Source organism: Trifolium pratense, linkage group LG4 (assembly GCF_020283565.1).
Source record: "Trifolium pratense cultivar HEN17-A07 linkage group LG4, ARS_RC_1.1, whole genome shotgun sequence".
In the NCBI taxonomy this organism is placed as follows: Eukaryota; Viridiplantae; Streptophyta; class Magnoliopsida; order Fabales; family Fabaceae; genus Trifolium; species Trifolium pratense.
This window is the reverse complement of record NC_060062.1, coordinates 56225895-56240856: the sequence shown is the minus strand read 5'-3', so window position 1 is coordinate 56240856 and position 14962 is coordinate 56225895. Positions and strand designations below refer to the sequence as shown.

Below are 14962 nucleotides of genomic sequence, written 5' to 3'. Positions count from 1 at the left end.
GAGATTTTGATCGTCATAAGGTGGCGATGCTTTTTAAAGACCCGTGAGGTCATGGATCGTCAAGCCTCGGGACGTTAAATAAGTGCATGGCCTTTTAGGACATGGACCGTCAAGCTATTGACGTTAAACGAGCGCTGTTTGGGAGGCAACCCAAGGTTTTCTTTGCTAATCTCTGGTTATTTGCATTGTTTGTTTGTGTTTGCAGGTTATCTAAGGAGTAGTGTAGAGTCCCTAAAAAAAAAAAAAAGAAGAATAAAAAAAAATTGTTCATGCCACTGTCAGTTGAGCCTGGCGCAGACAATCTCAAGCCTGGCTTGAGTTTCAAAAAAAATTTTGGGAAGGCCACTGCCAGTTGAGCCTGGCGCAGACAATCTCAAGCCTGGCTTGAGTTTCAAAATTTTTTTTGGGAAGGCCACTGCCAGTTGAGCCTGGCTCAGACAATCTCAAGCCTGGCTTGAGTTTCAAAATTTTTTTTGGGAAGGCCACTGCCAGTTGAGCCTGGCTCAGACAATCTCAAGCCTGGCTTGAGTTTCAAAAAAAAAAAAAATGCAATTTCTAATTCAAAAAACAAAAAAAAAACTGAAACCATCCTTTTAGAACCCTTGCATCGTGAAACTCCATCTTCTTCCTTGAAACCACCATATTCATCTCTTCTAAAAACCCAAATTCTTCCATTAACACCCCAAAACACCAATTCCTCCATTAAAACAACCTTCACCAACACCAAATCAAACTTCTTTTTCTCAAACAACCACCAAATCCCTCAAATCCGCATAACCCACCATTAACAAATACCTTCAACCTCTATTAATCACAACAATCTTCATCTCCTACACTCACCAACCCCCAATTTCGAAATTCAAATTTTCACCCTAACCCATCTTAAAGAATTTCGAAAATTCACATATCCAACACCATATAAACCCTTTTCTTCATATTTCAAATCAAAACCCCATTCAAACACCAACCCAAAACCTCAACCAAACATCATCTCTTTCAAACTTCCAAAACCCATCTCTCACATTCAAACACCAACCTACCCACACCATTCAACAACCCCATCTCCAAATTAAACTTTCTCTTCATAAATTTCACCCAATTCTCTCAAATTCTTTGAACCCACTTTTACCAATTCTCTCAAACCCTTAAACCAAAAAAACCTTCACCTTCACCAAACCACCTTCAAGAATCACGAAATTTCACCACCACACCCCACCCTCACTTTGAAAGTTTATTGAAAAAAAATCATGGTAAGAGGAAAGAAAAAGGCTACATCTCCTCTGGTAGAGAAACGGGCGAAAAAGCAAAAGAATGCAAAGGGAGCAAAGTCAAAGGAAGGGCCAAGAAGTACAGCTGTAACTTCACATTGGCAGTCACCACATCTATTACCACCGGTTTTACTTGATCAACCGATACCACTGGAACAGAGGTTTGTGTCAGAGGCCGCATTCAAAAGGTATGAACTGCTGAGTACTTTTAATTTTCAGAAAGAAAAAGGATTGTCTGTGGAATTGTTGAAAGTTGTGCCTGAGATTAATCATGAATTAAGGAGAAGGAAGTGGGAAAAGTTTAATCAGATATTGATGAAGGTCGAGGGTAAACAGGGTAATGCATCTTTGGCTAGGGAATTCCTTGCTAATGCTTACGCTGAGAGAGAATTACCTAGAATTCCGGTGAGAGGGAAACAGGTACCTTGGTCTCCGGCCGCATTAAACAAGTTATTGGGCACAAAAAATCTGGATTCGTGTCCTCTTGTTGAAAAGCGAGAGGGGTTGAAGACTGCTTCTGAGGCTGAGAAAGAGGAGGTTAAGAATGCTGTGTGTCGGCAGGGTACACCATGGTTCAATAGTGACAAATCGACAAAGATGCTATTGTCAAATTTTAAACCTGTAGCACACGCGTGGGCCGAGTTTTTTGTTAAATCAATAGAGGCAACTTCTAATTCTTCAGAGTACCAACTTCGAAATGCAGCAACGGTACAAATGATCATTGAGGGTGAAGATCTTGACCTTGGACAACTTCTCCATCGCAGCCTACACTACAAGGCCTGTAGCAAAGAAAGGATCATTACTCTAGGCCACTGCAATCTGATTACAGCAATGTGTGATGCTGAGCATGTTCCGCATTATGCTAGTGATGAAAAGTTGCAGGCGATTAAGGCCCTCACAGTTGGTCAATATAGAGACTATGGCAAGAAGAGAAGTCACACAGTTGAAGCAGATGGTGATGACAATGAGGGTGACTCAGCAGATGAGATGAACCAATTGGAAGATGGTACTCATTTACAGCAGCAGCAACCGCAGCCTCACCATGACGATGATGACATTGCAGCCTTGTCGACACAGTTGGCTATTGCCGAGGCTTGTAACATTCCTCACGTCTTCTACAGTGAAGAGTCGACGCGATATCAGGCAGCCAAGGCGCGACTAGCTTCATTCCAGCATCTTCCAACGTATCCGACATATCCTACTCGGGAAAGTTTGATAGCATATCATGGGATTGAGACTGCTCAGCTTGTTGCTCGCCAGGAGGCGCGATTGGTGGACTAGGACACAAGGTATAATGCACATCTGCAGCACCAAGTTGTCAGTGAGGAAGAACTGGGAATTGAACATAATGGGCAAGGAGTGCCTTCGCAAATGGACCCAGGCGGGTCATCGCAGTCTTAGCTACTTTGATGTCGGTTGGTATCACTTCCTTTAAGCTTGAATTTAATTTTGCTTTTGATGAATGTTTTTGGCTGTTTGAAAACTTGTGCACTGTTTGAATTGTCTTGTTTGAATGTCATTGAAAGTTATCTAGTTTACCATCATAATACATGAATGTGTGATTCTCTTGTTTGATTGCTTGTTATATTTGATGATAGTTAGAAAAGTTGAGGAAGTTTTTCAAACATTGACCGATCGATAATCCGGTCTAGCCGTGAGATTTCGAGCACAAACACATAAATTTTCTTGTCATGAGAGATTCCACAACTTAGCTAATTCTCTAGAACTTGCTTATGTTCTTTTAATTGATTGCTTGCTTTGAATTAAACACCGAGGCATGTTGTTTGTACCTTGAGCCTTATTGAAGCCACCATTTTTTTTATGTTATATCCTTCGTTAACCCCTTTGAGCCGAAAGAAAAATGTTCTCTGTTGATAATCCAAGTAAAAAAAAAAATTATAAAAAAAAGAAGATGTTTTTCTTGGAGTTAGATCACTTAACTTATGAGTAGAGCACATTGCTCATCATTAAGTTTGAGGTTGCTTTTGGTATTTGCCACTGATTAAGTTTGGGGTGGGATACTAGAGAATTTCTCATATGAAAAAAAAAAAAATAAATAGGGAGAGGCATTACCTTGTGACAAATGGTGTAATAAAAAAAAAAGAAACAAAAACAAAACACCAAATAAAAAAAAATGCTAATGAACCTCGCTGCGAAAAAAAAATAGTTTGACAAATAAATTCTCTAGTATGATTATGCTTGAATTTTGGGGGGGTGTTTGAACAATCCAATTCTTTGTGAAATAAGTGATCTTAAAACTCGCAAGTTTTTTCAGCTTACCATCCAAAAAAATATCCACCCTAAAACCTTAGCCCCGTTATAACCCTCAAGTCCTCTAAAGGTGTGAATTCTTATGCATGTCGATCGATTGTTAGAATGTTTGCAAGCTTATGGTAGAATGGCTATGTGTGTGTTGATTGAGTGAATATACCAATTTAAACAGGAGAGAATGTGAGGGAGTGAAGTGATTATGGTTTGGTCAATATTTGTGAAAAGTTCTTGATTTTTCGGTATTAATCTGTGTGCAAGTAAATTCATGATAGGGATGATCATTGAAATGTTAATTGTGATGTTCTAACTTGAATGATTTTGATGGCTTTGAATTAGACTATTTGATAGTGCCAGGTTTTCCGATGGATGAAGATATTCCTTGAGGACAAGGAAAAGTTCAAGTTTGGGGTTGTGATGACTTCGTGTCATTTCTATGTTCTTTTAAGCAAATGCAAGCAAACAAGTAGTTTTTACCATATTTTAGTACAATAATACAAGGAATTACATTGAGTTTTAATGTTTCTCGGATTGGAAGAAAGGAATCAAATTTGGTGTTATTGCTGTCAACGAAGCCTGGCTCAGGAAAACCAAGCCTGGCTCAGAAAAATTTTATTTTTCTGTCTGAGCCACTGCAATCTGCGCCCAGCTTGGGCAGAGCCAAGCCTGGCTTGGCACGAATTCTGCACTATAAATTGGAAACAGTTTCTCATTTTAGGGTTACGAAATATTGGATCAAGAACTGATTTTTGACGGCTATTTCAGAGGATCAAAGAGGCATTCAAGCAAGGATTCAAGGGTGGAAACACATCTAATCCCTTCTTGTAATGATGATTTCTTTCACTCATGTTAATGTAATTTCTTATTTGAACATGTTTGGCTAAATCTTTATGATTGATCCTTAGGAGATTCTAATTACTTTTGATCTTGAACAATGTGATTGTCATTTGATATGATAAATGAATTACGAAGTTAGTTTCTATTGATTATTCTTTATGCTTAATGCTTTATATGATTTGGCCAATTGTATGATGATTTCAATCATTTGTTTTACTATGAAAATAGGAATGAATCATCGATCTAGGAACAATTGATCAATTGACTTTACTTAAGACATTTTGGATTGTTAATTGAGATTTAAAAGATTAAAGTTTTTATTCCTCAATTGATCATCGATCATCCTAAGAAATTAGGGATTAATGATCAAGGGAGAGGATTATGTTACCAAGACATTGGGCATAATCAATTATGTTTAATTAATCTAATCATGAAACTAAATTGAGTAATTTGTTATCATACATGAAATTACCAAGAGAAATAGTAATTAGATGAACCAAAAGGATCAATCGCTTATCTTTATCAATTTGAATTTTAAGTCATTTCTTAAGTTTATGATCAAAACTTTGAACCAAGCAAACTCCCCCCTTTGTTACTATTATGTCAATTTTCTTAAGTATGCCTTCAATTTCCATTTGAATTACAACAATCCCTGCGGAAAGAACGATTTATTATACTACTTGACGGCAATTTAGTACACTTGCTAAATTTCTATCAATGGTCAACAATGGAAAGCCCAAATGGCAACAAAAGAAGCCTACTAAGCCTAAAGGAAATGGAAAAGGCAAAGTAGTTGCCAAACCATCAACCAAGGCTTTGAAGCCTATTGGAGGCGTGGCTAAGGAGGGGAAATGCTTCCACTGTGGTAAGACCGGGCATTGGAAGCGAAACTGCCCAAAATATTTGGAGGACAAGAAGAATGGAAATGTTGCTTCCACTTCTTCAGGTATTAATGTTATAGAAATTAATATGTCTACTTCTACATCATGGGTATTAGATACTGGATGTGGTTCTCATATTTGTACTAATGTGCAGGACCTAGGAACGAGTAGAGCATTGGCAAAAGGGGAGGTCGATCTAAGAGTGGGCAATGGAGCAAAGGTTGCTGCTTTGGTTGTTGGAACTTATGATTTGACTTTACCTTCTGGTTTAATAATTCAGTTACTGAACTGCTATTATGTACCTGCAATTAGCAGGAATATTATTTCCGTATCTTGTTTAGATAAATGTGGTTTTTCTTTTATAATAAAGAACAAATGTTGTTCTATTTATTTGGATAATATTCTTTATGCTAATGCAATTATGATTAATGGACTTTATATCCTTGATCTTGATATGCATGTCTATAACATTAATGCTAAAAGGATAAAACCTAATGAGTTGAATCCAACTTACCTTTGGCATTGTCGTTTAGGTCATATAAATGAAAATCGCATTTCCAAACTCCATAAAGATGGAATGTTGGACTCTTTTGATTTTGAATCATATGAGACATGCCGATCTTGTTTATTGGGAAAGATGACAAAGCCCCCATTCACCGGACACGGAGAAAGGGCTAGTGATCTTTTAGGTCTCATACATACTGATGTGTGTGGACCACTAAATACGCCTGCTAGAGGAGGTTTTCATTACTTCATAACATTCACGGATGACTTTAGTAGATTTGGATATGTGTATCTAATGAAACATAAATCTGAATCATTTACTTTATTCAAAGAATTTCAAAATGAAGTAGAAAACGAATTAGGCAAGAAAATCAAAATGCTTCGATCTGATCTAGGTGGAGAATATTTGAGCCTAGAGTTTGACAATCATTTAAAAGAGTGTGGGATCTTGTCTCAACTCACACCTCCTGGAACGCCACAATGGAATGGTGTTTCTGAAAGGAGAAATCGAACATTGTTAGACATGGTCCGATCAATGATGAGTCATGCTGATCTTCCAAACTCCTTATGGGGACACGCCTTATTAACTACAGCTTATACACTTAACCGAGTTCCATCCAAAGCGGTAGAAAAGACACCATATGAGATATAGAATGGTCGAAAACCCAATATGAGACATTTAAAGATATGGGGTTGTGAAGCTTATGTGAAGCGACAAATGTCCACTAAGCTTTAGCACAAATCTGATAAATGTTTCTTTGTGGGATACCCTAAAGAAACTAGGGGATACTATTTTTACAATCCTTCTAAGGGCAAAGTTGTTGTCGTTAGGAATGGAGTATTCCTTGAGAAGGAATTTGTTTCCAAAGGAATTAGTGGGAGAAATATAAATCTTGAAGAAATTCAAGACCCACAAAGTATTGAAATACCAATGGAGGAACAAGAGCAGGATACACAAGCTGTTGTGATAGAAAATCCTACTCCAACAACACAAGAACCACGTAGGTCAAACAGGATACGTCTAGAACCTGAAAGATATGGGTTTCTCATATCAGAAGAAGGTGACGTATTGCTCATGGACCAAGATGAGCCTGTGACTTACCAAGAGGCCATTACTGGTCCTGAATCTACGAAGTGGCTTGAAGCCATGAAATCTGAAATGGATTCCATGTACACAAATCATGTTTGGAACTTGGTTGAAGCACCTGAAGGAATTAATCCTATAGGATGCAAGTGGGTTTTCAAAAAGAAAACTGACATGGACGGAAATGTAAGTACCTACAAAGCACGATTGGTTGCTAAAGGCTTCAAACAAATTCATGGTGTGGACTATGATGAAACCTTTTCACCAGTCGCGATGGTCAAATCCATTCGGATCTTACTTTCTATCGCTGCATACCATGATTATGAAATTTGGCAAATGGATGTCAAGACTGCTTTCCTTAATGGAAATCTCCTTGAGGATGTGTACATGACACAACCTGAAGGATTTGGTATTCCCAATGAAACCAAGAAAGTATGCAAATTACAACGATCAATCTATGGATTGAAGCAAGCTTCCAGAAGCTGGAATCTTCGTTTTGATGAAACAGTACAACAATATGGATTCGTTAAAAACGAAGATGAACCTTGTGTTTACTAGAAGGTTAGTGGGAGCATAGTATCATTTCTGGTATTATATGTGGATGACATATTGCTCATCGGAAATGATATCCCTACACTACAAGAAATCAAAATTTGGTTAGGGAAATGTTTTTTTATGAAAGACTTAGGAGAAGCCTCCTATATATTAGGAATCAGGATCTATAGAGATAGATCACAAAGATTGCTTGGCTTAAGTCAGGGTACATATATAGATAAAGTCTTGAGACGTTTCAACATGTATGATTCCAAGAAAGGATTTGTACCTATGTCATCAAGTATAAGTCTATCAAAGGCTCAATCCCCTTCAACAGATGAAGAAAGGGAACACATGACCAATGTTCCATATGCATCAGCAATTGGATCTATCATGTATGCTATGTTATGTACTCGACCAGATGTATCGTATGCTTTAAGTGCTACGAGCAGGTACCAGTCTAACCCTGGCAACAATCATTGGATTGCTGTCAAGAACATCCTTAAGTACTTGAGAAGAACTAAGGATACTTTATTGATCTATGGAGGTCAGGAAAAGCTCTCTGTAATTGGTTACACAGATGCTAGTTTTCAAACAGATCATGATGATTTCAAATCGCAATCTGGATACGTGTTTTGCTTAAATGGCGGTGCTGTGAGCTGAAAGAGTTCAAAGCAAGAAGTAGTCGCTGATTCTACAACAGAGGTCGAGTATATTGCTGCATCTAATGCCGCAAAAGAAGCTGTTTGGATCAAGAAATTCATATCTGATCTTGGAATAGTTCCAAGTATTGCTGATCCCATTGAATTATTATGTGATAACAATGGAGCGATCGCGCAAGCTAAAGAACCTAGATCTCACCAAAGATCCAAACACATACTCAGGCGCTTTCATCTCATTCGAGAGATCATCGATAGAGGAGATGTTAAAATATGCAGAGTACCAACATCAGACAATATAGCTGATCCACTGACTAAAGCTCTTGCTCAAAAGAAGCATGATGGTCATACTAGATCTATGGGTATTAGGTCTATGCCTAATTGGCTCTAGTGCTAGTGGGAGATTGTTGGTGTAAGCCCTAGAGGCCAATAGTTTATGTTAAACTTATGCTATGTATCATGACATTTATTATTAAATAAAGTATGACATTCTTTATTATAATTGTTGTAAAGATTAATAAAGTCCCTAGAATAGATAGTTCATGTGATGAAACATTAAGTGAGACTTAATCGTGAGATTACATTAACTTAAAGAACACTATTCTTAAAAGTATCCGTAGTCAAGCTTTAATATGAAGTGGGATAATAATATAGCGTAGAGACTATTATGTATGTAGACTGATGACCACATCTCACGGGTCATGAATATGAGATATTAAGTCTATACATAGGTATAAGTATTAGGAGTAATATTTATATTGGATTGACCCACCATGAGAGTACTACATAGTATGTTATGAAAGTGTCATAAGATACTCTCATAGTGATAATAGTGTATATCACTCTTAGACCTGAAACCACTATGATCCCTAGATGTCGACTTAAATGTTTCATTGCCGTTTAAACGTTATCTGTAACAGGATAATTATAACGTCGATTAATGGGCATTTGACGAACCATGCTGAGGGACATGAGTGTCATAGATGGGATTTATCCCTCCTGCATAACGGGAGATATATCTTTAGGCCTCTTGATGAACATGACTGAAAAATTGCATGGCCATGCCGAATTAAGTCAATATGAGATATTGGACTTATTCGTTACTCAGTATGCTTCGGGATCAAGAAATACAAATATTGAACTATACAAGGATGACACTATCTATGTCTTGTGTTCAATAAAGATATGAGGACAAAGGAGTAATTGTACACATATATATTATCATGGAAAGGTTTCGTAAGATCACCTGACATTCTTGTCACTTGGGTAGCAGTGATGTATTGCTAGATACCGCTCACTGTTTATAATATTAAAATAGGATTTAATATTATTGCCAACGTGGCAAGATCCTATAGGGTCACACACAAATGAACAGTCATAAGGAGAAACATAAGTAAGACTTATGAATAGGGTGCAATTAGTAAAAAATTGCTAATTAGTTGGCAAAAGGTTAATGGGCTTAAGGAAGTCCACTATCACTTGACTTGGAGAGCATACAAAGAGGTTCTATAAATAGAACCCTTGTGCTATAGTCAGAAACACTTTTTGGTTTTTGAGAAAAACAAAAGAGCACTCTCTTCTCTCTAACCTCTGATTACTTGGCTAGTATCGGGTACCGGAGGAGAACCGTTCGGTGTGGACGAGTAGAGGCTTTGCTAGGTTGCTCAGCTTGTGATCGAAACTTCTCTTCCACTACTTGTAAGGTAACAACACTATCACTGATTCATTGCTCTTTCGTAATGATCCAAGGAAAGGAAATCGAATTTTTATAAATTCCGCTGCTTCTAATATATCGATTTCCCTTCAGAGACATGTGTCATCTCATCTATAATTGAAAGCTCTCACGTGTGCGGCACCATGCCTCTCACTTTCCTCAACCATCTACGAGATTAGTCAATGAATGAAAGGAGCCGACGACCCATCCAACTTAATGGATCGAAGGCGGAGCGTCATTCATGCAATTCTCCTATCCATCGATCACGCGAGCATCCAATCAACACACAACGAACGAAAAAAGATAATTTTTTTTGGTCTTCTTTCAACTATTTAAAATATGGAAAATGATATTTATCGCGAAGGAAGACTTCAAGAAGGTTTCACGAAACTTGTCAAAGCATATTTTGGGTAGCTTTTAAGTGTATGTACAACACATGCATTTTAATTGGCTACTCATTCTCTCTCCAAATGACACATGTTTCCATCTCTCATGTGTATTCTACAAAAACAAAGGAATTGTTTTCTCCATCCTCTTCAAACAAACACTACCATTTTACCAAGGGGCGTCTCAGATAGTTTTAGGAGACTCTGTGCAAAATATAAAAGTGGTCCCTTAAAAAAAAAATTAAATTTATTTTTCCAAAAAATTGTTGATTTAAACTGCATATGATATATATATAAAAAATTATTCTTATTCTTGTAAACATATAAATTATCAATATTAAACCAATTACATTAAATTAAATGGAAGAAATATAAAATAATTATCTTTGTATATAATGTCAAAAAGGAACCTCCTAATCTAAGGTTAAATTTGGTTGTCAAAAAAAAATCTAAGGTTAAATTTTATGCAAAAATTAAAATGGACTAGAACTATATTTACGAGTATAGATAACTAATCTATTGATATTCATATGATATTTTATGAACATTAACAATATATAACTATTATTTTATGGCTTAAAAATTAATCTATTAATATACATATGATATTTTATATGTTATAAATAATATATAAGTAATTTATAGGACCTCAAAATTTTGAGGCCCGATGCCGTCGCACATCTCGCACATGTGTGCAAGCTGCCACTGATTTTACCAATATAGTGTGGCACAGATGGTAGATACTTGGGTCCCTTAACCATTTGGTCCTGGGTTCGATCTCTGGCTAGTACATATGGAGAAGTATTTGTTGAGATATGCCAACCCCTTAAATAGATCTCAGTTACCTCGAGGGGATTAGTCTCTGCCGACTGCCGTTGCGCACGGAGGATACGTTTGATTTTAAAAAAAAACACCACCATTTTATTTATTTTTTTGGTAGAAAAACAAACACACCATTTATGTTCAGCAAAACCACCATCTTTATCTACCCCTTTTTTCATGTATTCTCTAATTTCTTTGTTCGTTCGTTTATTTTGTTGGTGTCAATTTTGGTGGGCTAAGTCCATACAAAGCCAAAAAACTCTGGATTTAAATGGGTCCCCGCAAGTGGACGGTGGAATTAGTCCCGTTAGATTAGTCGATCATAAGGCCGGATACCAAGTTTTTTAAGAAAAATAAAAGTACCACTTGTGCTTCCTATCAATAAATTAAATTGTTGCTTATATCTTAAAATTGGATTGATACAAAGCGTAACACACCCGTATAAAAGTTAAAGAATAAATAGAAGGTTTATTAACAAGTTATTTTAGAAAACTTCTAATTATATAACAATTATTTAAGCTATATCGTGTTCTAATCTTGTTTTATTTTTTGACTGGTATAGCATATATTCTAATCGAGTTGGGATCCTCTTCAATTTTTATTCTTTCCATTTTTTTTATTACTAAAAATTTTAAATATTTTGGGGGTGTATAAAAAATATTTGAATCCACTTAGTGTTACACTTTTGTGTTAGACATATGTTAGTATTGTATGTGATCTTGTGTGTGTAGGCTTGCAAATTGTGTGCAGCAGGCCTAAGCTTGCAGGCCTGGCTTGGTTGGCCCGAGGAAGTGCGCGCGCGCGCGTGGCTTGCTTCAAGCCCAAGTCAGTTAGTTAGCTTCTTGTTGGTTGTTGTAACCGTTTGTACCCTTTATGCTTTGGCTATATAATGCCTTGCACTAGTTTAATAACATCAGAGATTCCATTTGCCTCCACATTTGGTATCAGTTACCGGTTAAAACGATCCTTTCTTTGATTTGTAACAGAAGTTAGTTACAAAAGTTTCATCGTTCGTTTTCGTTTTCTTTCTTGCTTGAAGCTTCAATGGCTGATTCAAGAGACTACCTGCAACCATCAATCCCTCGATTTGATGGTCACCATGATCATTGGTCCATGCTTATGGAGAATTTGCTGAGATCCAAAGAGTATTGGAGTCTCATCGAAGATGGCATTGTTGTAGCTCCTGCAGGAGCATCACAAGAACAGATTCAACTTGCAAATGAAAGCAAATTGAAGGATTTGAAATCTAAAAACTTTCTGTTTCAAGCAATTGATAGATCCATACTTGAAACAATTCTTGCTAGAGGAACAGCTAAAGAAATTTGGGAATCAATGAGACAAAAGTATCAAGGATCCACCAAAGTGAAGAGAGCACAACTTCAGGCATTGAGGAAGGAATTTGAAACCCTCAATATGAAAATTGGTGAGTCCATTGAAGAGTATTTTTCAAGAACTTTGTCCATTGCTAATAAGATGAGTAGTCATGGTGAAACTGTGACACAAAGCATGATTGTTGAAAAGATCTTGAGATCTTTGACATCAGGATTCAACTACGTTGCTTGCTCAATAGAAGAATCTAATGACACAACAAGTATGACAGTTGATGAACTACAGAGCAGCTTGCTAGTTCAAGAACAAAGAATGAAAAGTCAGAAAGAGGAACAAGAACAAATTCTCAAGGTGTCTAATGGGGGAAGAGGTTACAGTGGTAGAGGAGATAATTCCAATACCAGAGGTCGTGGCAGAGGTAGGGGAAGAGGTGGAAGAGGTGCTAAGATCAATAAAGAATCAGTGGAATGCTATAAATGTCATAAGCTTGGACACTATCAATCTGATTGTCCAAGTTGGGATGAAGACAATGCCAATTATGCTCAGATTGATGAAGGGCAAGAAATTATTCTGATGGCACAAGATACAATGATCAAAGAGTCTCAAGATTCTAGTGAAAAACTTGAACTATGGTTCTTGGATTCAGGCTGTAGCAATCACATGGTGGGAAACAAGAACTGGTTGTTTGACTATGATGATACATTCAAAGACTCAGTGAAATTAGGTGATGATTCAAAGATGAGTGTTGAAGGAAAAGGTAATTTGAAATTGTACATTGAAGGTTTTACTCAGATTCTCACAAATGTATATTTCTTGCCTGGATTGAACAACAATTTGTTGAGCATTGGTCAATTACAACAGAAGAATCTGACTGTCATCTTCAAGAATGATACCTGCAAGGTGTATCATGAAGAAAAGGGTTTGATCATGGCCACTCATATGACTCAGAATAGAATGTTTGTGATCAAAGCACCTGTAATAGTTCCCCACTGTATGAAAGTCTCAAAAGCAAGTGACACTGCTCTATGGCACCAGAGGTATGGTCACTTAAGTTTCAAAGGTATGAATGCTTTACATCAGAAAGAAATGGTTATTGGACTACCAAAATTGAAAGAACCAGATGACAAATGTTCAAACTGTATGAAAGGCAAGCAGCAGAAACTATCAGCACCTTAGAAAAGTTCATGGAGAGCTAGCTCAAAATTGCAATTGGTTCACTCTGACATATGTGGACCAATCAATCCTGAGTCAAATGGAAGAAAAAGGTATTTCATTACTTTCACAGATGACTTGAGCAGGAAGACATGGACTTATTTCATGAATGAGAAGTCTGAGGCTCTGAGCATGTTCAAAAAGTTCAAAGCACTGGTTGAAAATGAATCAAAGCAAGTGATTCAATGCTTCAGAACTGATAGAGGAGGTGAGTACACTTCTACTGAATTCAATGAATTCTGTGATCTTCATGGCATAAAGAGACAGCTTACAGCAGCATACACTCCACATCAGAATGGTGTTTTTGAGAGAAAGAATAGAACTATTATGAATATGGTCAGATGTATGATTGGTGAAAAGAATATTCCTAAGACATTTTGGCCTGAAGCAGTAAATTGGGCTGTGCACATACTCAATAGATGCCCTACCTTTGCAGTGAAAGATATAACACCAGAAGAAGCTTGGAGTGGAATCAAACCATCTGTAAGTCACTTCAGAATATTTGGATGTATTGCTTATGCACATGTACCAGATAACTTGAGGAAAAAGCTAGATGACAAGAGTGCAGTCTGTGTACATTAAGGGCTCAGTGAGGAGTCTAAAGCATATAAGCTCTATGATCCAATTAAAAGAAGAATTGTTGTCAGCAAAGATGTGATGTTTGATGAATTTAAACAATGGAACTAGGAGAGTAAAACTGCTGAGAAAACCAATCTGATAGTTAACTGTGATGAGATAGAAACTTCTGCAGCTTCAGCTGGAAGTGAACCTATCAATGAGGATCTAAATGAAGATCAGGCAAGCAATTCACACAGTGAAGATATGGATCTTACTGTACCAGATTCAGAAGATGGAGACTACCACATTGGCAATCCTTTAGGTAAAAGAGTGTCTAAGAGACCTAATTACCTAGAAGATTATGAAACAGGAGATGTTGAGACTGGAGAAAGCAGTGACAGTCAAGCTTTCTTTAGTCCTAGTGATGATCCCATTTCATACAATGAGGCAGCCAAACATGATGTATGGAAGCAAGCCATGGACACTGAAATTGCAGCCATTGAAAGCAATGACACCTGGGAGCTTACTAGTCTTCCTCCTGGAGCTAAGAAAATAGGTGTCAAGTGGATTTATAAAACTAAATACAATGAGCAGGGAAAGATAGACAAGTACAAAGCAAGATTAGTTGCTAAGGGATATTCTCAGTAGTATGGAATTGATTATAATGAGGTGTATGCTCCTGTGGCCAGATGGGACACCATAAGAACCATGTTAGCAATAGCTGCAGCAAGAAGCTGGTATGTTTATCAGCTTGATGTGAAAAGTGCTTTCTTACATGGTGAATTAGAGGAAGAAGTCTAAGTGGAACAACCATTAGGTTACAAGAAGGAAGGGAAAGATATGGTGTATAGACTGAAGAAATCTCTCTATGGTTTGAAGCAAGCTCCTAGAGCTTGGTATAGCAAA

General features: G+C 37.2%; 1 protein-coding gene across 2 annotated transcripts; it reads left to right on the top strand.

Moving 5' to 3' along the window:
* The first annotated feature begins 581 nt into the window (after nt 1-581).
* LOC123920351 lies at nt 582-4518 on the top strand. Of its 2 annotated transcripts, none has more exons than XM_045972623.1 (2): nt 582-2683; nt 3894-4513. In XM_045972623.1, exon 1 carries the CDS (start codon nt 1248-1250, stop codon nt 2547-2549), a length of 1302 nt encoding a protein of 433 aa, XP_045828579.1. In that variant the 5' UTR covers nt 582-1247; the 3' UTR covers nt 2550-2683; nt 3894-4513. The 2 variants fall into 2 exon arrangements, with proteins under 2 accessions (XP_045828579.1, XP_045828580.1); XM_045972624.1 differs by having other exon boundaries at nt 623-2355; nt 2387-4518.
* The last annotated feature ends 10444 nt before the right edge of the window (nt 4519-14962 follow it).